Source organism: Anomaloglossus baeobatrachus, chromosome 2 (assembly GCF_048569485.1).
Source record: "Anomaloglossus baeobatrachus isolate aAnoBae1 chromosome 2, aAnoBae1.hap1, whole genome shotgun sequence".
NCBI classification, from domain to species: Eukaryota; Metazoa; Chordata; class Amphibia; order Anura; family Aromobatidae; genus Anomaloglossus; species Anomaloglossus baeobatrachus.
The window spans coordinates 669,851,546-669,875,929 of NC_134354.1; the positions used below are offsets into that span (position 1 = coordinate 669,851,546).

At 50.6% G+C, this 24,384-nt stretch overlaps 1 protein-coding gene across 1 annotated transcript in view; it reads left to right on the plus strand.

The window, feature by feature from the left end:
- LETMD1 (LETM1 domain containing 1) overlaps positions 1 to 24,384 on the plus strand; it is a 55,420-nt gene that overhangs the window by 1,571 nt on the left and 29,465 nt on the right. Inside the window, exons 2-6 of the mRNA XM_075334486.1 lie at positions 2,163 to 2,314; positions 3,393 to 3,508; positions 13,110 to 13,192; positions 13,914 to 14,100; positions 15,779 to 15,880. Of these exons, the coding sequence (XP_075190601.1) occupies positions 2,163 to 2,314; positions 3,393 to 3,508; positions 13,110 to 13,192; positions 13,914 to 14,100; positions 15,779 to 15,880 (640 nt within the window). The remainder of the gene's footprint in view (positions 1 to 2,162; positions 2,315 to 3,392; positions 3,509 to 13,109; positions 13,193 to 13,913; positions 14,101 to 15,778; positions 15,881 to 24,384) is intronic.

Here is a 24,384-nt window from a genome sequence, read left to right on the forward strand (position 1 = left end):
CAATGGGCACAGTGCTGTCAATGATTGTGTGCCAGGCTCAGTCAGTGGGGTTGTCCTTACTAGTGGGCACAGTGCTGTCAGTCATTACTAATGGGCACAGTGTTGTCAGTCATTGCGTGCAGTCTCACTCAGCAGGGCTGTTATTACTAGTGGGCACAGTGCTGTCAGTCGTTACTAATGGGCACAGTGCTGTCCGTGATTGTGTGCCATGCTCAGTCAGTGGGGTTGTCTTTACTAGTGGGCACAGTGCTGTCAGTCATTGTGTGCCAAGGTCAGTCAGCAGAACTGTTGTTACTAATGGGTACAGTGCTGTCAGTGATTGTGTGCCAGGCTCAGTCAGCAGGGCTGTTATTACTAATGGGCACAATGCTGTCAGTCATTATGTGCCAAGATCCGTCAGCAGGACTGTCGCTACTAATGGGCACAGTGCTGTCAGTGATTGTGTGCCAGGCTCAGTCAGTGGGGTTGTCCTTACTAGTGGGCACAGTGCTGTCAGTCATTACTAATTGGCACAGTGTTGTCAGTCATTGCGTGCAGTCTCACTCAGCAGGGCTGTTATTACTAATGGGCACAGTGCTGTCAGTCATTGTGTGCCAAGCTCAGTCAGCAGGACTGTTATTAGTAGTGAGCACAGTGCTGTCAGTGATTGTGTGCCAGGCTCAGTCAGCAGGATTGTGATAACTAATGACTGACATGTATGGGTATTCTTGCACCTGCACTGCCTGTCTGCCACCTGTGGTGGGCGCTGCACCTCCTCATACACTGTGATATTAGACCAGCTCTGCATTCTATGGCTGGCATCAGACCCGCAGTTTGGGTAAAATGCTAAAATAGAGCACAGATTGTTTAAGCAAATTTCTGAATTGTGTAGCCTTTCCTCACTTTAGCAGCTCAGCCCTGTGCCTCTAGTAACAGTCATGTCTGCTACTACAATTTACTGAATAGCACTAAGCTGCAGTGTCAGGAAAGACCCCGCAAAATGTGCAGAAGGACGTGGTGAGAAGTGAAGAGGCCGCAGATCCTGGATCATTACCGCCCCTGGAATCAGCCGGGCAGGGGGTGCCGGAGTATTGATGGCCATCCTCACAGCGGCTGTTGGTTTATCCTCTGCTCCTTTCTGATGTAGTATGACACCATGCGGGGATGTAAGGAGCTTGATCTGGGGTATGTGCTGGTTTGGACTCCCATATTCTTCCACCCCACATGTGATCATTAGGTGCTAATGGGATCCCACCCATTGGCCCGCAGAATCGCCACCCATCGCTGCCATCTCAGACTTACCTTTGTACTGCACTACTGCAGTATGTAGAACATATGATCACCGGTAACGTCTCCGGAGGGAAGTAGAGGAAATGAAGAAATAAAAGTTTTTAAAAAAAGTTTGAATCTACCCCCTTTTCAGAGTTTAGCAATAAAAAGTAAAACACATCTAATACGTCCGCATCAGCGGAGATCCGATGTAACAAATATAAAATTGTTCAACCCGTACATACACGGTGAAAAGCAGAAAACAAACGGAAATGCCAGAATTGGGGGTTTTTTTGATCGCTGTACACCCCATAAAAGTGCAACAAAAAGCGATCAAAGTGTTGTATGTGCCCCAAAATATTACCATTAAAAAATACAGCTTGGCATGCAAAAAAATAAGTTATGGATCTCAGAAAGAGAGGAGGAAAAAACAAAGGGGCAAAAAATAAAAGGGTGAACCAATAAGGGGCTGACTATGTAATGCTTGTGATGGTCTTGCATTTTTTGACTTGTGCCTGGGAGAGGGGAGTAGCCTGCTCTTATGAACCCATGGGAGACAAACCACAGACGGAGCTGTCCGGGAGCTGCTCACTTCCCTCTCCCCATTGGCAACACATGCACACTCAGCTGAACCGAGCATGCATGTGTATGGAAATATGGGATGAATATAATTATTTTTGTCATATGAAAATAAAATAAATAAAAAACAAACATAACCAACCATTACTCCCTTGAGTGTACCCACTACTTTTTTTTTTTTTTCCTGTGAACGTTTTCTTTGGCTTTGTTTTCAATGAATGAAACAAAAATGTTGTTTTTATTGAGAGGCTGAAATTCTCATAGCTAAAAGTTCCCGACAGCTGTCATCCACTGTGTGCCCATTAATCACAGCTCTGTGCCCTTTGTCTTCCCAGGTACCAGCCGTGCCACTTGTCAACCAGCCAGAAGTCACAAGGCGTGGTCTCTTTGGTCACTTCCAAAGCCAAAATTCTGAATGCAAAATATGAGCGTTTTCTGGAAAGAAAGTTTCCAAACTTTTATATTTTGTACTCCACTTTTATGAAAGGTAAGTCTGGTGCGTACAGTGTATGTTGTCACCAGATTTGGGGCCTATAAGCTGCGGCCACCACCAGTGGGCTCTTATATACAGCATTCTAACATGTTGTATATAAGAGCCCAGTCCACAGTGTAGAACGTAAAAATGACTGTATAATACTTGCCTAAATTATCAGTATGGTGCGGACTGGTCAGATGGGTGTCTGCGTTCTCCGGCTGCAGCGCCTCCTCTTTAGGCCATCTTTGTCCTCCTTCTTCTGAAGCCTGGGTGCATGACGTGTACTATATCATGCACACATGTGCCGGCATTGAGGTCCTGTGCAGGTGCACTTTGATCTTCCCTGAGCAGAGCATATCAAAGTATTGTAGTGCGCATAAGTGGGACCAAAATTCTGTCGTGTGTGCATGACGTAGGGCACGTCATGCACCCCCGGCTTCAGAAGAAAGAGGACAAAGATGGCCGAAAGAGGAGGCACCGCAGCCGGTCATGGCCTGTGAAGAACTCATACAAGTGAATAACCCCATAGATTATAATGTGTTCGTGTTCTGTGAAAAATACGAATAGAACACATATGTGCAACACTGATGTCTGACTGAGGCCTAAGGAGACGTGCCCGTTTGCATCATGACATTTACTTTTCTGTTTATAATAAAAAAGAACAAATGGAATCATTAAAAATAAACAGATGTTTTCCATAAACTGTGGCAAACGGAAGCAGAGGGACCACGCTGGTTATTGTGGGGTCTTCCTGTTTTCCGTAATGTTCGTTTTAGAATGGAAGGAAAAGTGTGGAATTCAAAACGTTTACTTCAATTTTAAAAATATAATATAACCCAGACGGCCCCATAGTAGTCAACGGGGCCTTCTGCATCAGTTGTGTAACACATCTGTTCTTGAAATTAATTTATTTTGTCTGTTCCTAAAAATAAAGATGACAAACCTGGTGTGAATTTTGTCATAATTTATTTGTGCATGTTATGCTACCACATACATGATATCTACATGTTTCCACTAAATTGCAACTTTAACACCTTTTGGCTGGTGATTCCTGCTGGAAAATGATGAATTTTCTTTCTACATGTTGCAGGTGTGCAAATGTTATTTATTGATGGAAAAGAAGTCAGGCGGATAGGAAGGAAGATGAGAAGTGAAGGGTTACAGTATCACCAGCTGCCTTACAGGGAGATGGAGAAATTACGTCAGGTGCGTTCAGAAACGGAATATCACCATTTATGTTAGGACGTTTTCTTGTCAGGAAAATGCGATTGGACTTCGGTATTTTACATATCATTGACTTCAAAGTATCATTGTCCCCTACATCATCAGGCTGAGAGGGAACAACATCATCTGAAAGGCAGCTCTGTTTTTTTCTTAGTGATCTTGGAGAAGTATAAAAAAGCAACAAAAAGAGGGATAAAAATCTCCTCCAAAAATTCAGCACAGCAAAGAGAAGGCAGCAGTTATAACCTCACCGGGAACTAATGCACTACCAGGATGCAGCAAAGCCCCCCAATAAGGTGGAGGTGTCACAGGTGCAAGAAAAGCAAATCACTCACACAACTCCAATCGATGGAGAGGGTGGTTTCCTGATGATAAAATTGGTAAAATTGCACACAGATGGCTTGTATGGGGCGTCATTCACACATGTAGGTGCACAGTATCTGGCTAGCAGCCTATTAGTTACACCCATACTATTCGACTAAGCGGGCTGCCCAGTACTATCTAAGTGCACCATACAGGGACGGGGACTCCAATATACAAGGCCTATATTAAGGGGCCTGGCTGCATCCTGTATAAAATGTTATGTTATATATATATATATATATATATATATATATATATATATATATATATATATATATATATATATATATATATATATATATATATATATATATATATATATATATATATATATATATATATATATATATATATATATATATATATATATATATGAGGTATTAGATGGGATTATGGCCAGAATACGGTTGCCCACAATCCATGTCAAAGGTACTCATGCTTGTGGGTCCATATACTAATATAGAAATATATGAATGCAATACAGATCTCCTCCAAAAATTCAGCACTTACAGCAAATAGAGGGCAGCAGTTATAGCCCGCCTAGTCGAATAGTATGGGCGTAACTAATTGGCTGCTAGCCAGATACTATGTACCTACATGTGTGAACAGTGCCATGTACGTACAAGCCATCTGTGTGCAATTTTATCATCCAGCAATCGCCCCCTCCATCGATTGGAAGTGTGTGAGGGATTTGCTTTTCTTGCACCTGTGATGCCTCCACCTTATTGGGGGTCTTGCTGCATCCTGCTAGTGCATTAGTTCCTTGGCCTGGGCAGGTGATCTTGGAGAAGGCAGACAAATACATAATCTGCTATGTACACTATTGCCAATATTTTACGTAATATGTTTTTGCTACTAATAAATTGTGACATGCATAGAGTCAAGGACTGAACATAGGAACACTCATCACAATGGCTACAGACTTCCCTCATGTAGATCTACAGATGCTGATATCTTAGCTCAACCCGTCTGATGAAGATTTAAAGGTTTTGTTCCCCTTTGAGGGCCTTTTTTCACTTATCTTCATGTATTTGGGGCTGAATATCATTTTTGCATTTGGGTTTGATTATAAATGTCTTTTGCTTTTACAGGCACCTTGTCTCCCTGCACGTTGTACATTACTGTGCTCCTAAATCAGCTGTGAGGAATTCAGAATATGGCAGATAAAAGGGCTACTGTCAGAACGAAACCCAAATACTAAAATGATTGCACTAATAAGTTGTATTTATTTGTTTTATTCCATAAATCAAAAGTACACAAGAAAATAAGATATATTATACAGTTTATCAGTGAAATCTGATTCTTTCTTCACTGATCTTTCAATCTCAATATTGTCAAATCACAGGCAAAATCTGTCATTAGTAAGAACAGATTTTCTCACTACTGGGATCTGGCAGTTGGTGCCGAGAAGATTTATGGAGAGGCGAGGAGCTAGAGGCCAACACAGACATTTTCTTGCATATTGTCCTGAAACAATTAGGCTAATTTCACACATCAGTTTTTTCCATCAGGCACAATCCAGAAAAAAACGGGTAAAACGGATCCGGCGCCGGATTCCGTTTTATCCCCATTGATTTGTATTAGCGCCGGATTGTGCCTGATTTCCTTGCGTTGCATCCGGCTTTTGCCGGATCCGTCATAATTGCCTAAAGCGGCGCCGGAGGAGACGTATCTTGTAACGTTTTTTTGTCTGTCAAAAAAACGCATCGCGCCGAATCCGGCGCGATACGGCGTGTTTTAAAATTGAAGCCTATGGACGCCGGATCCGACATAATGCAGTAAAAAACGGATGCGGCCGCCGGATCCATTTTTGTAAACTGAGCATGCTCCAATGTATTGAAAAAACAGATCCAGCAAAAAAAACGGACAAAAAGGATGTAAAAACGGATGCGCAGGATCCGTTTTTTGACGGATCAGGTATATTGGAACCGTCAAAAAAAAAATGGATCAGGCACATCAGTTTTTGCATATTCTGCGTCGGATTCGTTGCATCAGGTACACGCCGGATTGTGCCCGATGCCAAAAACTAATGTGTGAAATTAGCCTTAGGCTATCTGCCCAGGAACAGTGTTTGCAGAATTTTGGATGTAGCATGCTTCAACTGCGTCCAAAACGCTGCGTTGTACAGTATAAGCACAGTAGATGGGATTTCTTGAAATCCCGTGCCCACTGTGCTTGTTTTTTCTGCAGCAAATACAGACCTGCGGAGCATCTTTCCAGACCGTAGCATGTCAATTGTTTGCTGTAGAATCGCATGTGTTCTCCGTAGGGAGAACACAAGTGAGAGACCGCAGCGCACTGAACCCTGATCATTGGTACAAGCAGCTGCAGACTCCTGCGGAGGAGACTCGCAGACCCGCAGGTCAGGACCCGCTACGTCCAGGACACAGTGAGTCCTGATCATGCGCACAAACCCTTACAATTCCCTAAAGAACTTTATGAGCTACAACTTCCATCTCCTATCTCAGTAATGAGGAAATGCATGTTCCATGAAGACAGATTTTAGTTCTGAATTGAGAATTTTGAGAATTATTGATGATTGGAGGAGGAGAAAGAATGGGATGTATTATAAAGTTGTTTTTTTAATTTTGATGTGTACTGTTAATTAAAGGGGTTGTCCACTAATCGGACAGCCCTATCTTAATCCCAATATTTACCCCAGTAAAATAATAACACTAACACCTATCCAAACATCCAGTGCCCTTGCTGTTCCAACAGTGTTATAGGCTCTCCCTGGGATTGTGTGACATTATGTCACGTTACCCATATGGTCAATCAGCGCTGGCTTCGCTTTCCTCTCCTTTGAATACATCATTCATCTAGAGAGAGAAAGATCTGCGGATGCTCTCACTACATTCGGATGCTAATTATGTCTGGGGGAGGGGAGAACAAAGCCAACGCTGATTGGCTGAACAGATCTTTTCCTTTCGTCACGACAGCACCCACGAGAGAGGGATCCGCCCCCTTCAGGACAGGAAACCTACAGATAAAAAAGGGGCAGTCCCCCTCCCTCATCAGTTGGTTTCCTGTCCTGAATGGAGAGGAACCTACAGTACCTGGGTCCGGTTGAGTCCGTGCGGTCTTCGTGGGAACGGCGGAGCTCTAGGTCCAGAAGCACGGTCGGTGGAGCTCCCCTCGTGGACTCCGTCCTCCGGTGCGACTCGTCCTCTTCCCCTTGGTTCGGCTTTGCCTCCGGGGTAATGACGCCGGCACCTGCGCGCGCCTGGCTCTGTGGGAGCGGCAGGGGGGACCCTGCCGTGTCCGCGCGCTCTCTGCTGCCGTGACCCGGAAGTGCACTGGAGCGCTTCCGGGGGAGTGGACCGGGCAGGTTCCTTGGAAGGCCGTGGATCCCTCCTTCCTGTGCAGGACGCGGGGTAAGTTGCTGTACGGTGCTCGGCGGCCGGCGCCTCTCTGTGGAGCGGGCTGCGCCTCCGGTTGCACGGCGGGTGCGCTGTGTCCGGGGCCGCGTCCCCGCTCTGTCTCCTCGGCGGGGTCCCGGTGGTGCAAGGAGGATCGTCCCGGAGTCCCTGCCTGCGCTAGTCCGGGGTCGGTACGTGGCTTCGGGCCGGGCTGTGTGGCTTCTTGATCAAGCTTTGGAGCTGGTTTCTGCCGCATGGCCAGGGGCCCCTGTAACCCCTGTGTTTGCCTGGCACCCTGTGCCTCCGTGGACTCATGGCCCCTGTAAGGCTTCTGTAGACTCCGGGCCACGGTAGCCTCTGTGGACTCCTGGCCCTCGTGGCCTCTGTGGACTCCGGGCCCTTGTGGCCTCTGTGGACTCCTGGCCCTTGTGGCCTCTCTGGGACTCCTGGCCCTCGTGCCCTCTGTGGAATCATGGCCCCTGTAAGGCTTCTGTAGACTCCGGGCCACTGTAACCTCTGTGGACTCCTGGCCCTCGTGGCCTCTGTGGACTCCTGGCCTCTCTGAGTCTCCTGGCCCTCGTGCCCTCTGTGGACTCCTGGCCCTCGTGGCCTCTATGGACTCCTGGCCCTCGTGGCCTCTGTGGACTTTTGGCCACTGTGACCCCAGTAGGCTCCTGGCTCCTGTGGGCTCTATGGACTCGTGATGGCCCCCTGTGGGTTCCTGGCCTCTGTAGGTTCTTGGCCCCTGGGGCCTCTGTGCCCTCCTGGTCCCTGTGGCCTCTGTGTCCTCCGGGCCCCTGTGTGTTCTGTATGTCCTGGCCCATGTGGCCTGTGTGTTTTTTCTGGCCTCTGGGTCTCCTGACCTCTGTGGCTCCTGAGCCTCCTGGTCTCTGTGGCCTCTGTGTCCTCTGGACCTCCTGTCTTCTGGTCTCGGGTCCTCCAGGCCTCGGGCCCTCCCAGCCTCTGAGCCTCCTGGCCTTTGCGCCTTCGGTCGTAGTGGCCCGGGCCTCCTGGCCTCGGGACTCTGTGTCTCTCGGCCTCATGTTTCCGGGCCGCGTGCTTCCTGGTTTGTGCCTCTGTTCCTCTATGTTGCCTGCCCTTGGTCCCTTGTACCTCATGGCCTTGGCCCTCTGTGTTGCCTGCCCTTGGTGCCTCCTGGCCTGGAGCCGCTGTTCATCCTTACCTTTGCCCACTGTGCTTCCTGGCCTTGGGGCCGCTATACCTTCTGGCCTCGGGCCTCTGTGCCTTCTGGCCTCGGGCCTCTGTGCCTTCTGGCCTCGGACCTCTGTGCCTTCTGGCCTCGGGCCTCTGTGCCTTCTGGCCTCGGGCCTCTGTGCCTTCTGGCCTCGGGCCTCTGTGCCTTCTGGCCTCGGGCCTCTGTGCCTTCTGGCCTCGGGCCTCTGTGCCTTCTGGCCTCGGGCCTCTGTGCCTTCTGGCCTCGGGCCTCTGTGCCTTCTGGCCTCGGGCCTCTGGGACTTCTGGCCTCGGGCCTCTGGGACTTCTGGCCTCGGGCCTCTGGGACTTCTGGCCTCGGGCCTCTGGGACTTCTGGCCTCGGGCCTCTGGGACTTCTGGCCTCGGGCCTCTGGGACTTCTGGCCTCGGGCCTCTGTGCCTTCTGGCCTCGGGCCTCTGTGCCTCGGGCCTCTGTGCCTTCTGGCCTCGGGCCTCTGTGCCTTCTGGCCTCGGGCCTCTGTGACTTCTGGCCTCGGGCCTCTGGGACATCTGGCCTCGGGCCTCTGTGCCTTCTGGCCTCGGGCCTCTGTGCCTTCTTAGACTGGGGTCTGTGTACCTCCTGGCCTCAGTGCCTCCTGCCTTCGGCCCTCTGTGTGTACTGTCGCTGCGCCTTGGGCTCCTGGCCACGCGCCTCGGTTGCCTCCTGGCCTCATGCCTCCTGCCTCGGTGCCTCTGGCCTCTCGGGTTCCTGGTCTCTGTGGCTGCCTGGCCTCTGTGTGACTCCCTGGCCTCTGTGTGGCTTCCGGGCCTCTGTGTGGCTTCTGGGCCTCTGTGTGGCTTCCTGGCCTCTGTGTGGCTTCCTGGCCTCTGTGTGGCTTCCTGGCCTCTGTGTGGCTTCCTGGCCTCTGTGTGGCTTCCTGGCCTCTGTGTGGCTTCCTGGCCTCTGTGTGGCTTCCTGGCCTCTGTGTGGCTTCCTGGCCTCTGTGTGGCTTCCTGGCCTCTGTGTGGCTTCCTGGCCTCTGTGTGGCTTCCTGGCCTCTGTGTGGCTTGCTGGCCTCTGTGTGGCTTCCTGGCCTCTGTGTGGCTTCCTGGCCTCTGTGTGGCTTCCTGGCCTCTGTGTGCCTTCCGGGCCTCTGTGTGCCTTCCGGGCCTCTGTGTGCCTTCCGGGCCTCTGTGTGCCTTCCGGGCCTCTGTGTGCCTTCCGGGCCTCTGTGTGCCTTCCGGGCCTCTGTGTGCCTTCCGGGCCTCTGTGTGCCTTCCGGGCCTCTGTGTGCCTTCCGGGCCTCTGGGCCTCCTGGCCCCGTGCCTCTGTGCCTTCTGGCTCGGGCCTCTGTGTCTCTTGGCCTCTATGCCTCTTGACCTTCTGTGCCTCTTGGCTTCTTGGTCTCTGTGCCGTCTTGGCCTCTGTGCCTTTCTTGGCTTCTGGGCCTCCCGGCCCTGTGCCTCTGTGCCTGCTGTGTCCGACCTCTGTGCCTCTTGGTCTCTTGGCCTATGTGCCTCTTGGCTCCGACCTTGTGCCTCTGTGCCTCTTGGCCTTTGTGCCTCTTGGCCTTTGTGCCTCTTGGCCTTTGTGCCTCTTGGCCTCTGTGCCTTCTTGGCCTCTGTGCCTTCTTGGCATCTGTACCTTCTTGGCCTCTGTGCCTTCTTGGCCTCTATGCCTTCTTGGCCTCTGGGCCTTCCTGGTCTCTGTCCCTGCTGGCTTGGGCCTCCTGACCCTGTGCCTCCTGGCTCCGGCCTCTATGCCTCTGTGCCTCTATGCCTCTGTACCTCTTGGCCTCTGTGCCTCTTGGCCTTTGTCGTTTTGGCCCTTGTGCTTCTGTGCCTCTTGGCCCCTGTGCCTCTTGCCCTCTGTGCCCTTTGGCCTCTGGGCCTCTGTGCCTCTTGGCCGCTGTGCCTCTTGGCCTCGGTACCTCTTGGCCTCGGTACCTCTTGGCCTCTGTGCCGTATGGCCTCTGTGCCGTTTGGACTCTGTTCCTCTTGGCCTCTGTTCCTCTTGGCCTCTGTTCCTCTTGGCCTCTGTGCCTCTTGGCATCTGTGCCTCTTGGCCTCTGTGCCTCTTGGCCTCTGTTCCTCTTGGCCTCTGTTCCTCTTGGCCTCTGTGCCTCTTGGCCTCTGTGCCTCTTGGCCCTTGTGCCGCATTGCCTCTTGCCTCTTGGCCTCCGCTCCATGCCTCTGTGCTTCTTGCCCTCTGTGCCTCTTCGCCTCTCTGCCTCTTGGTCTCGGGGCCTCTTGGCCTCTGGCCCTCTTGGTCTCTGGGCCTCCGGGCCTTTGGGCCTCTGGGCCTCTTGTCCTCCGTGCCTCCGTGCCTCTGGGCCTCTTGGCTTCGGGGCCTCTGTGCCGCTTGGTCTCTGTGCCGCTTGGTCTCTGTGCCGCTTGGCCTCTGGGCCCTTGATCTCTGTGCCTCTTTGTCTCTGTGCCTCTTGGTCTCTGTGCCTCTTGGTCTCTGTGCCTCTTGGTCTCTGTGCCTCTTGGTCTCTGTGCCTCTTGGTCTCTGTGCCTCTTGGACGCTGTGCCTCTTGGACGCTGTGCCTCTTGGACGCTGTGCCTCTTGGACGCTGTGCCTCTTGGACGCTGTGCCTCTTGGTCTCTGTGCCTCTTGGCCTCTGTGCCTCTTGGTCTCTGGGCCTCTGTGTCTCTTGGGCTCGGGACCTATTGGGGTCTGGGCCTCTTGGGCTCTGGGCCTCTGGGCCTCTTGGCCTCTGTGCCTCTGTACCTCTATACCTCTTGGCATCTGTGCCTTGGGGCCTCCTGGTCGTATGGGCTTGCTTCTTGCGGCACTCCTGGTTGGTCCTTCCTGCCTTGGCCTTACGCCGCTGCCGCCTTGCGCCTCCCTGGCCTTCCGCCTGGCCTGGCGCCTTGGGCTTCCTGCTTCGACTCTGCGTCTCTTCTCTTCCTCGTCCGTTGCGGTGCTATCTCTTGGTCGCCCTTGCTTCTGCGGGGCGTGTTCGCGCCTATCCGGCTCTGTCCGTTGGTCTTTCCTGCCTTGCGGTGTTCCGGTCCGATTGTTCTTCTGCCGAGCGGGTGTCTTCGGTGTTTTTCTTCCCGCGCAGGCTGTCTTCTCCGTTCTTCGTTCGCTGCCTGTTCGTGGGGGGGGGCTCTGTCCTCGTCTGTGTCGCTAGGTTGGCCCCTTGGCGGAGGGGTTGGTCTTTGTTTTTTGTTCTTTGTCTTTCAGGATTCCGGCGGTGATCCCCGCGTGGCGTGCCGTCCCTTGTCCCGATGGCTGTGGGATGCTGTTCCCCTCTCGTCTGTGGTGCTGCGGGTTCCCCTGGCCTCCTCGGTGTCGGATCCTTCTCCTGGGCGGTTGCCTCCTCCTTGGATGGATGTGGCCTGTGTCTCCTTCGGTGGTATTGTACGGCTGTATCCTGATCCTCTCCGTCCGCTTTTCCGGTCTTTGCCGGCTAGCCTTTGTTCTTCCGCTGTCTTCCGTTGGAGGCTTGGCCCTTCGCGTGGTTTTTCCCTCCCTCTGAGTGTAATCTCTCTAAGTCTCTCGTGGGTGCTGTCGTGACGAAAGGAAAAGAGTACATTACTTACCGGTAATGGGATTTTCCTGAGTCCACGACAGCACCCTTTACACCCCTACCCTTTCTTGTTGTTTGTCACCATTTGGTGTCCTGGGGTCTGGTTTTTTTTGTGTATTCATTCATTGGCGGTTCCTCTCCCGGTTCTCTGTAACCAACTGATGAGGGAGGGGGACTGCCCCTTTTTTATCTGTAGGTTTCCTGTCCTGAAGGGGGCGGATCCCTCTCTCGTGGGTGCTGTCGTGGACTCAGGAAAATCCCATTACCGGTAAGTAATGTACTCTTTTGACAGAACCATGTCACACTATCCCCAGGAGAGTGAGTGTGACGTCGGTATTATTTAACCTGGGGGAAACATAGGGATTGAGAAGGGGTTGTCTCAATAGTTGACAACCTCTTTAATGAAAAGAAAAATGAAAGGACTGTTACTTTTTAACTTAGAAAACATTTTTTTGCTACTATGTGACCGTTTCACCTTGGCATTTCTATGGCTATCACTTCCACTATCAAGGTTACAAATGCCTTGTGTCCCTCCAGGTATAGGGGGCATTGAATACACTTATCTTTTTGTGTAGATGTCCAAATTTAAAGGTGACCATACAGATAAGTGCAAAATTTCCAAACCCAACTACTAGCCAATGTTATATGATTAGGTGGCCTTTCAATCACTTTGCAAGAAATGAGGTTGGGAAAGGGCTGTGAGGCCCCTATACATGTAAGATAGTTGGCCGGTCCAGCCAAAACCGCCACTCAAAAGAGGCAGCAAATTCAATCCGGCTCTTGTGCCTGTTAATGAATTTGGCTCCTTACGCTGTCAGTCTGGCTGGAGTACGAGTGTGCAAGTCCAGTCTTGATGAATCGGCCCCTATATGTGTATGGGGAAGGGAGGTTAGTAGGCATAGCTATAAGTCAATGATGCCTTTCGCTGACTGCCATAGTGTATCAGCGCTTTAGTACATAGCTGTGTGGTCAATGAGCTGTTAATAAATACTGAGTAATTGCACTGCAAGAAATGGCAGTCATATAAGATATAAATGGCTACTGATATGTCATTACATCTACTCATTTATTATGTACAGCTAAAGAGAATAAGGACCGTTTCGATGTATCATGGCTTTTTGCAAACAGTTGTATGTTTTCTCCAAATAACCTTTGTCTGTCTCTCTTAGTTCAGAAGAGATATCATTAAAGCCACTCCGGTGATGCTCATTTCTATTCCTCCATTTGCCAATTATCTGGTGTTTGTGCTAATGTAAGTATAACATGCAAATGAATCTGTATCGAAGAATTGCTTCTACAGACTTGTGTAGAGGGACAAAAGTTACAAGATGAATTGCATGCCATGACACCTTAAAGGGAATTTGTCATCAGGTTTTTGCCACCTACTCCAAGAGCAGCATAACGTAGGGGCAGAGATCCTGATTCCAGCACGTATCCCTGGGCTGCGTAGTGTAGTGTTGGTAATCTCTTGCTGATTAAACAGTGAACTTATAGAGGACTACTTGGCGTGCTGCCAGGTAGTCCAGCATATTCATGAGCTCGGTATAACTGCTAGATCTGCAGCAGACAAAACATTGATTTTTATCAAAATGAGAGCAAACAGTTTAGTAAGTGACACATTACTGGAATCTGGGTCTCTGTCTCTACATTATGCTGCTCTCAGATGGGGGAGCAAAAACCTGGTGACATATTCCCTTTAATCAACATCACAATGGGAAAAGTGGGTTGCTTTGTCCCTGGCTGTGATGCTGATGGAGAAACCTTTCTCTAGCTGATTCTTTTTCTTTTTAAGGACCTGTTTTCTCTACAAACTTTTTTCATGAATATTTCTTCCCTGTAGCTACAGAAAGCTCTTGCAGAGCGACACTTATGTGACAAACTGTTTTGTGTTTTTTTTCTTGTTATTTGGAAATTTGGAGAAAGAGCAAGACTTAACGTTTGGATGGCATATTTATTTTTTGTGCTTTCTGTAGGTATTTATTCCCCAGACAATTGCTGATCCGACACTTTTGGACTCCAAAACAGCAGGAGGAATTCTTGGAGATTTATCATAACAAGCGGAAAGATGTGTATGAGGACGTATTAGACAGTTTGTTACAATCTATTTACTCCGTGCCTGAGCAGACTCTGCAGGATCAGATTCGCCATTTAGTCACACAGGTAAGGGTTAAGGAATAATCTTCACGCATGAACAAGGCCAAAGTATTTGTGACCTCGCACACAGTTCCTCACAAGGAGCTCATATTGGGAAACTCATTTTAAGATTTTAATCAGATTGTCTAGTGTCCCTGTGGTGCTGGGGAAACATCCAGACCAGAAGGAAAATTACAGCTCGCCTTTGCCCTCTTAGTATCGGTGTACGGGGGTGGTGAGAACACTTGTAACCTGTAAGGTGGTGTTCAGCGCTCGGTGTACTGCACATCTTTCAATACTTAGACTTAGGGTACTGTCACACTAAACGACGTACCAGCGATTCCGAACACGGTACGACCTGGTCAGGATCGCTGGTACGTCGCTACAGGGTCACTAGTCAGCTGTCAAACAGCCAGATCTTCCCAACTATGCAGCAACGATACGGTGGTCACTGGAACCCTGGCAGATAGCACGATTCAAATCTTGATTAGTAACATAGGCGTGCATCTACATCGCCTTTTCTGCGCCCCCTCTGCTCCGATTGGTGGTCGTAACTGCGTTGTGACTGGACGGCCTTGCCTTTAGAGAAGGCAACATAAGGCTATGTGCACACGTGTGCGTATTACATACAGTTACGCTGCGATCTGCAGCACAGCGTAACTGCATGCGTCCTGCGTCCCCTGTACAGTCTATGGAGATTGTGCAGGAGCCGTGCACACGTGGCATATTAGAACGCAGCGATTCAGCTGCTGCCCGAATCGCTGCGTTCTAAGAAGTGACATGTCACTTCTTCCGTGCGGTTTGCATGCTGTCTATAGGGAGAGGCAGCATGCAGAGCGCACGTTCTCTGCCGGCACCATGCGCTTCAGAACGGAGCTTTTCAGCTGCGCTCTGAAGCGCACCTTTTAGGTGCGGTGTAGAGCGCACATGTGCGCACATAGCCTAATAGCGCTTCCATCCTTGTCCATTCTACAGTCCCGATGCAGAATGGACTGTATTACGATCTGCTGCTACATGCGGTCCGGGACAAGTGAATTCAGTCCTCTGAAATGTACTGCGATCTACAAGCCAGAACAGAGGATGGAAGCGGCCAATCCGAACGCAGTAGCGATCACCAATCGGAACAGAGAGGGCGCGGAAAACAACGAAGATGCACGCCTACGTGAGTCGCGAACGAGGTCGTTGGGTAAGGTGTCATACACACCGATGCGTGCTGCCCTGCGGGAACCCGACAACCAAAAGATGAACCAGAACAGTGTGTAACGATCAGCGATTTCACAGCAGGGGCCAGGTCGCTGCTCAGTGTCACACACAGCGAGATCGCTGATGAGGTCACTGGTGCGTCACAAAAACTGTGACTCAGCAGCGATCTCGCTATGTGAGAGAAGAAGTACCCCTTACATCAGATTTTGGATTGAATTAGAGGTCTCTTTACTGCTGGAGCCGCCAGGTCTCTTTGCACTTTGTGCACTCTCTTCAGTCTCCTGTGATCAGGCCCATTCTGTTATTTTGAAGACTCCTCTGCTGTTTAAGCCCAAATCAGGAGCAGGTGCAAATCTCCCTGTAATTTCCATTCTTGATTTTGGCTTACAGGTACTGATGCAAAACGCAGACGCATCCACATCAAAGTGGACTGGTTGTTCTTCTTGGTTTGTACATGTTATTGGCTTCGGCACTTAACTAGCGGTGTTATTTTTAATTCTAGGTACAGCAAGGAATTCACCCAAACGTAACAGATATTCAGGAGGTCAGAGCAGCTTTCTCAGGTCCACCTTTCTGCCTCAAAAGTCTTCATATCCAGCACATGGTAAGAACAATAGGGCACAACCTTTTTGTTTTCCTCTTTGAAACCTCACATTATTACATTACATAGTGTACATGACACGGTTTTGCCTACAGGAACGACTTAAATTTAATAGCCAGAGCGAAGACTACTACAAAGATTTCTCTCTGGAGGACTTGAATCGTCTGGACGTTTTTCTGACTTCAACGATGGCTATGTAATGGTTAATTTCTCCTGCCGTACTGCCCACATCACTTGCTGGCCATTTTGCCCAGCTGCTTGTCTCGCAGAAGGGCCTGGCATTGCACCCTCTATAATTGGCACATAATCTGCAGAACAATTGTTTCCCATCCATAACACATTTACATCTCTGTGACATGAAATCTTCTGGAGTTCTTGGCTAATCAAGATTCATGGGAGATAATGTCTTGCTGTGGCCACCCTGCAGTAGCCAAGGTACTGTCATGTAGAGGTGACAAACAATGTGGCTGTAATAAGCCCCCCCCCTGCCCCCTTCTTTGGGCATTGCATTAGATTTACACCCATGAATGGCCTATGTATGTTGGCACATTTCCCCTGCAGTGGCCACTTGAGCAGCAGTGTGTGCCTAGTCGTGGATAGTGAAGCTTCAGCCTCTGCGATCGGCCTAGCACTTCACTGGCTTCTTGTAAAAAGTAAAGATTCGCCCACTTTCACTGCTGCCAATGGCTTCGGGTGGAGGAGATTGCCGTAAAGCAGTAATCCCAAATCTTTTGTACTGAGAGCCACATTCAGCTTGGAGATGGTTGTGAGCCACATTCAGCTAGCCCTCCTCCGTAGTGACACCCATAGCGTGGTGTAAAAACAGCCAAAGTTCCCACAAAAAGTACATCGAGACCTTATGCCTCATCTCTTATGAGCAAGATACTTACAACCAGGGGTGCCCACTTTACTCCTATTCAATATTTTTGCATCAAACACATTCACCACACTATTGAATCCAATGTCAAGCACCAAACTAATTGGCAATATCATTCTCTCACCCACCCAGTATATTTGCATCCAAATGTGCTCTTTTGTTGGGCACCACTAACAAAAGTAACAATCTAGATACAGTCATATGAAAATATTTGGCAACCCTATTAATGTTAACTCTTTTTATTTATAACAGTTTGGGTTTTTGCAACAGCTATTTCAGTTTCATATATCTAATAACTGATGGACTGAGTAATATTTCTGGATTGAAATGAGGTTTATTGTACTAACAGAAAATGTGCAATCCGCATTTAAACAAAATTTGACCGCTGCAAAAGTATGGGCACCTCAACATAAAAGTGACATTAATATTTTGTAGATCCTCCTTTTGCAAAAATAACAGCCTCTAGTTGCTTCCTGTAGCTTTTAATGAGTTCCTGGATCCTGGGTGAAGGTATATTTGACCATTCCTGTTTACAAAACAATTCCAGTTCAGTTAAGTTTGATGGTCGCCGAGCATGGACAGCACACTACAAATCATCCTACAGATGTTCAATGATATTCAGGTCTGGGGACTGGGATGGCCATTCCAGAACATTGTAATTGTTCCTCTGCATGAATGCCTGAGTAGATTTGGAGCGGTGTTTTGGATCATTGTCTTTCTGAAATATCCATCCCCTGCGTAACTTCAACTTCGTCACTGATTCTTGCACATTATTGTCAAGAATCTGCTGATACTGAGTTGAATCCATGTGACCCTCAACTTTAACAAGATTCCCGGTGCCGGCATTGGCCACACAGCCCCAAAGCATGATGGAACCTCTACCAAATTTTACTGTGGGTAGCAAGTGCTTTTCTTGGAATGCCGTGTTTTTTTGCCTCCATGCATAACGCCTTTTTGTATGACCAAACAACTGAATCTTTGTTTCATCAGTCCACAGGACCTTCTTCCAAAATGTAACTGGCTTGTCCAAATGTGCTTTTGCATACCTCAGGAGACTCTGTTTTTGGCGTGCTTGCAGAAACGGCTTCTGTCGCATCACTCTCCCATACAGCTTCTCTTTGTGCAACGTGCGCTGTATTGTTGACCGATGCACATTGACACCACCTGCAGCAAGATGATGCTGCAGGTCTTTGGAGGTGGTCTGTGGATTGTCCTTCACTGTTCTCACCATTCTTCTTCTCTGTCTTTCTGATATTTTTCTTGGCCTGCCACTCCTGGGCTTAACAAGAACTGTACCTGTGTTCTTCCATTTCCTTACTATGTTCCTCACAGTGGAAACTGACAGTTTAAATCTCTGAGACAACTTTTTGTATCCTTCCCCTGAACAACTATGTTGAATAATCTTTGTTTTCAGGTCATTTGAGAGTTGTTTTGAGGAGCCCATGATGCCACTCTTCATAGGAGATTCAAATAGGAGAACAACTTGCAAGTAGTCACCTTAAGTACCTTTTCTCATGATTGGATGCACCTGCCTATGAAGTGCAAAGCTCAATGAGGTTACAAAACCAATTTAGTGCTTTAGTAAGTCAGTAAAAAGTAGTTAGGAGTGTTCAAATCAAGAAATTGATAAGGGTGCCCATACTTTTGCACCGGTCAAATTTTGTTTAAATGCGGATTGCACATTTTCTGTTCGTACAATAAACCTCATTTCTTTGTCGCTCCATTGGGAGACCCAGACAATTGGGTGTATAGCCACTGCCTCCGGAGGCCACACAAAGCACTACACTTTAAAAAGTGTAACCCCTCCCCTCTGCCTATACACCCCCTCGTGCATCACGGGCCCATCAGTTTTTTAGCTTTGTGTTGAAGGAGGCACACATGCACACAATGCTCCACATTTTAGTCAGCAGCAGCTGCTGACTATTTCGGATGGAAGAAAAGAGGGCCCTTTACAGGGCCCCCGGCATGCTCCCTTCTCACCCCACTGAGTCGGCGGTGTTGTTAAGGTTGAGGTACCCATTGCGGGTACAGAGGCTGGAGCCCACATGCCGCTTTCCTTCCCCATCCCTTAGGGGCTCTGGGTGAAGTGGGATCCTATCCGGTCATCCAGGCACTGGGACCGGGCTCCCTCCGCAGCCCCTGGTGGTATCTGCCGGACAGGAGACTGAGTATCGTCAGGGACAAGGCCCTGCAACTACAGGTACTCTGTGTCCCCTTTGGGACGGTGCATGGAGCACCTGGGCCTCGGACACTGCAGCGCATGCAGTGTTGGTTTTTTGTACGGGACTACCGCGCCGACCATGCCTGCTGGCCGGCCGCGGTTTCTACTTTAGTCCCCGGCTTTTGCGGCCTAGTACATTAAACGCCCGCCCACGGACCTGCCAGTCAGGGGCAAGGGCGGGACGGTCGGGCTGACGCCGACAGTGAGGGCAGGAGCACACATAGCTGTCCTCCTCCCCCCTCACTAATCCCTATGGGGCACCAGATTCCCGCACTTTTGTAAGTCCGCCCACGGCTCCCTCCTCCCCTGTGAACGCCGACAGCCATGTTTTAACACATCCTGCCGGTGGAGGACGTCTGCTGCAGCTCTGGGAGACCCGAGGCAGGGAATCTGGTGGCCACACACCGCTGGAGCGGTTGGTAAGCCACACCGGTTACCAGTGCTGGTCCCCCTAGGGTGCTGAACTGTATATAGATACATTATATTTGTATACTTTTCCGGTTCAGCTGTATTGTTAACTTGTGGCTATATACCCTCAGTGATCACGCTCCTGGGAGACAACAGCATGTCGTTCACAAGGAGCAAGGGGGCCAAGGCACAGGGTTATTTTGCAACCTGTACCTCTTGTGCGGCTATGTTACCTGCAGGTTCCACCTACCCTCACTGTGAGCAATGCTCGGCCCCTGTGGCACTCGCTCAGCCGGAGCCTGAGGCACTAGGGGGTCCCTCGGCTCAGGTAGAACCACCGGCCCCCCCTGTCCAGATGGCAGGGACAGAGTTTGCTGTTTTAGCTGACAAACTCTCTGAGTCGCTTTCTCATTCCATGACTCAGTCTATGGATAAATGGTCTGCTAAGTTTCTAGAGGTTTTGCAGTCCAGACCGGCCCTTACACAGGCCCCGGGCACTGCGGGATCACCCCCAGGCCCCTCTCGGTCTGCGACTAAGCGTGTTCCTGGTGTGGCCTCTAGTTATTACGTGCAGGACTCCGGCACGGACCGTAGTCCCAGACCAGCTAAGCGGGCTCGCTTAGAATCTTCCCCGACTTCTTCACGCAGTTCGGGGTCTCAGCTTGAGGATTCTCTAGAGGAGGAGGCGGAGGTCGCAGCTCAGGACTCTGATCCTGACGTTGCGCTCAATTTGGATACACCTGAAGGGGACGCCATAGTAAATGATCTTATAGCATCCATCAACCAGGTGCTAGATCTGTCTCCCCCAACTCCGCCTACAGAGGATTCGGCTTCACAACAGGAGAAACACCAGTTTAGGTTTCCTAAACGTACACGGAGTGCTTTCTTCGATCACTCTAACTTTAGAGATGCTGTCCAGAAGCACAGGGCTTTCCCGGACAAGCGCTTTACTAAACGCCTTAATGACACACGTTACCCCTTCCCCGCTGATGTGGTTAAGGGTTGGGCTCAGTGTCCCAAGGTGGATCCTCCAGTCTCTAGACTGGCGGCTAGATCCGTAGTAGCAGTGGCTGACGGTGCATCGCTCAAGGATGCCACGGACAGGCAGATAGAGCTACTACTGAAATCCATCTATGAAGCCATAGGCGCATCTTTTGCCCCAGCCTTTGCAGCCGTGTGGGCACTCCAGGCTATCTCAGCTTGTCTGTCTGAGATTAATGCGGTCACCCGTACCGCTGCGCCACAAGTAACATCTTTGACTTCTCAGGCGTCAGTATTTGCATCCCACGCCATGAATGCTGTCCTGGACTCGGCTAGCCGTACAGGGGTTGCATCAGCCAATTCTGTGGCAGTCCGCAGGGCCATGTGGCTACGCGAATGGAAGGCAGACTCTGCTTCCAAAAAGTTCTTGACCGGTTTGCCTTTTTCTGGCGACCGACTGTTTGGCGAGCGATTGGATGAAATTATTAAGCAATCCAAGGAAAAGGACTCGTCCTTACCCCAACCCAAACCAAACCGACCTCAGCAACGGAAAGTTCAAGCGAGGTTTCGGTCCTTTCGGCCCTCAGCCAGATCCCAACCCTCCTCGTCCAACAGACCACAGAAGAGCCAGAGGAACTCTTCTGCATGGCGGTCTAAGTCACGTCCTCCAAAGACCGCTGGAGGCACCGTCTCCAAGGCGGCCTCCTCATGACTTTCGGCCGCCCCAAACCGCATCCTCGGTCGGTGGCAGGCTCTCCCGCTTTTGCGACGCCTGGTGGCCACATGTCCAAGACCGATGGGTGAGGGACATTCTGTCTCACGGTTACAGGATAGAGTTCGGCTCTCGTCCTCCGACTCGTTTTTTCAGAACATCTCCGCCCCCCGAGCGGACCGTTGCGCATTTTCAGGCGGTGGACACTCTGAAAACAGAAGGAGTGGTGATCCCCGTTCCCCTTCAGGAACGCGGTCGCGGTTTTTACTCCAATCTGTTCGTGGTGCCAAAAAAGGACGGCTCATTCCGTCCCGTTTTGGACCTAAAATTGCTCAACAGACATGTGACAACCAGGAGGTTTCGCATGGAATCCCTCCGATCTGTCATCGCTTCGATGTCCCAAGGAGACTTCCTAGCATCAATCGACATCAAAGATGCCTATCTCCATGTGCCGATCGCTCAAGAGCATCAACGCTTCCTGCGTTTCGCCATCGGGGACGAACACCTTCAGTTTGTGGCACTGCCTTTCGGCCTGGCGACAGCCCCACGGGTCTTCACCAAGGTCATGGCATCCGTCGTAGCGATCCTTCACTCTCAGGGCCACTCGGTGATCCCTTACCTAGACGATCTCCTAGTCAAGGCACCCTCACGGGTGGCTTGTCAACACAGTCTGACCGTTGCTCTGGAGACTCTCCAGAGGTTCGGGTGGATCATCAATTTTCCGAAGTCAAAATTGTCTCCGACCCAGTCACTGATGTACCTCGGAATGGAGTTTCATACTCTCTCAGCGATGGTCAAGCTGCCGCTGGACAAACAGCGGTCACTGCAGACAGGGGTGCGATCCCTTCTTCAGGCACAGTCGCACCCCTTGAGGCGCCTCATGCACTTCCTGGGGAAGATGGTGGCAGCAATGGAGGCAGTTCCATTTGCGCAATTTCATCTGCGTCCACTCCAATGGGACATTCTCCGCAAATGGGACAAGAGGCCGACGTCCTTGGACAGGAACGTCTCTCTGTCTCTGGAAGCCAAGACCTCTCTTCAGTGGTGGCTTCTCCCCACTTCTCTGTCAAAAGGAATATCCTTTCTGCCCCCATCCTGGGCTGTGGTCACGACGGACGCGAGCCTGTCAGGATGGGGAGCGGTTTTTCTCCACCACAAGGCTCAGGGAACCTGGACTCCGACAGAGTCTTCCCTTCAGATCAATGTTCTGGAGATAAGGGCAGTGTATCTAGCCCTCAAGGCGTTCCATCGGTGGCTGGAGGGCAGGCAGATCCGCATACAGTCGGACAACGCCACGGCGGTTGCGTACATCAACCACCAGGGCGGCACTCGCAGTCGTCAAGCCTTCCAAGAAGTCCGGCGGATTCTGCTGTGGGCGGAGGCCACAGCCTCCACCATCTCCGCGGTTCACATTCCAGGCGTAGAAAACTGGGAAGCAGACTTCCTCAGTCGCCAGGGCATGGACGCGGGGGAATGGTCTCTCCACCTGGACGTGTTTCAAGAGATCTGTTGCCGCTGGGGAACGCCGGACGTCGATCTCATGGCGTCTCGGCACAACAACAAGGTCCCGGCATTCATGGCACGGTCTCAGGACCACAGAGCTCTGGCGGCGGACGCCTTAGTTCAGGATTGGTCGCAGTTTCAACTGCCTTATGTATTCCCTCCTCTGGCAATGCTGCCCAGAGTGTTGCGCAAGATCAGGTCCGACTGCCACCGCGCCATCCTCGTCGCTCCAGATTGGCCGAGGCGGTCGTGGTACCCGGATCTGTGGCATCTCACGGTGGGGCAACCGTGGGCGCTCCCAGACCGACCAGACTTGCTATCTCAAGGGCCATTTTTCCATCTGAATTCTGCGGCCCTCAACCTGACTGTGTGGCCATTGAGTCCTGGCTCTTAGCGTCCTCAGGGTTGTCTCAAGATGTCATTGCCACTATGAGACAGGCCAGGAAACCAACGTCAGCCAAGATCTATCACAGAACTTGGAGGATCTTCTTAGCCTGGTGCTCTGAGAGGGGGTTTACCCCCTGGCCGTTTGCCTTACCCAGGTTTCTTTCCTTCCTTCAATCGGGATTGGACAAGGGTTTGTCTCTCGGCTCTCTCAAAGGTCAAGTCTCGGCGCTTTCCGTGTTTTTTCAAAAGCGTCTAGCCAGGCTTCCGCAGGTACGCACGTTCCTGCAGGGAGTTTGCCACATAGTCCCACCTTACAAGCGTCCGCTGGAACCCTGGGATCTCAACATGGTTCTACGGGCTCTTCAAAAACCACCTTTTGAGCCGCTGCGGGATGTCTCTCTATCACGTCTTTCGCAGAAGGTGGCATTTCTAGTGGCGGTTACTTCACTCCGTAGAGTGTCAGAGCTTGCAGCGCTGTCATGCAAAGGCCCTTTCCTGGTTTTTCACCAGGATAAGGTGGTTCTGCGTCCGGTCCCGGACTTTCTCCCTAAGGTGGTGTCCACTTTTCATCTCAATCAGGATATTTCCTTGCCTTCATTTTGCCCTCATCCAGTTCACCAATGTGAAAAGGATTTGCATTTGTTAGATCTAGTGAGAGCACTCCGGATCTACGTGTCTCGCACGGCGCCCCTGCGCCGCTCTGATGCGCTCTTTGTCCTTGTCGCTGGCCAGCGTAAGGGGTCGCAGGCTTCCAAGTCTACCTTGGCTCGGTGGATCAAGGAACCGATTTTTGAAGCCTATCGTTCTTCTGGGCTTCCGATTCCTTCAGGGCTGAAAGCCCATTCTACCAGAGCCGTAGGTGCGTCCTGGGCATTGCGGCACCAGGCTACGGCTCAGCAGGTGTGTCAGGCGGCTACCTGGTCGAGTCTGCACACCTTCACGAAACACTATCAGGTGCATGCCTATGCTTCGGCAGATGCCAGCCTAGGTAGGCGAGTCCTTCAGGCGGCGGTTGCCCACCTGTAAGAGGGGGCCGTTTTACGGCTCTTTTTATCGAGGTATTATTTTACCCACCCAGGGACTGCTTTTGGACGTCCCAATTGTCTGGGTCTCCCAATGGAGCGACAAAGAAGAAGGGAATTTTGTTTACTTACCGTAAATTGCTTTTCTTCTAGCTCCTATTGGGAGACCCAGCACCCGCCCCTGTTCCCTTCGGGCTGTTTGTTCTTTTGTGTACACATGTTGTTCATGTTGAATTGTTCTTTTGGTTCATGGTTTCAGTTCTCCGAACATCCTTCGGATTGAATTTACCTTAGACCAATTTATAAGTTTTCCTCCTTCCTGCTTTGGCACCAAAACTGATGGGCCCGTGATGCACTGGGGGTGTATAGGCAGAGGGGAGGGGTTACACTTTTTAA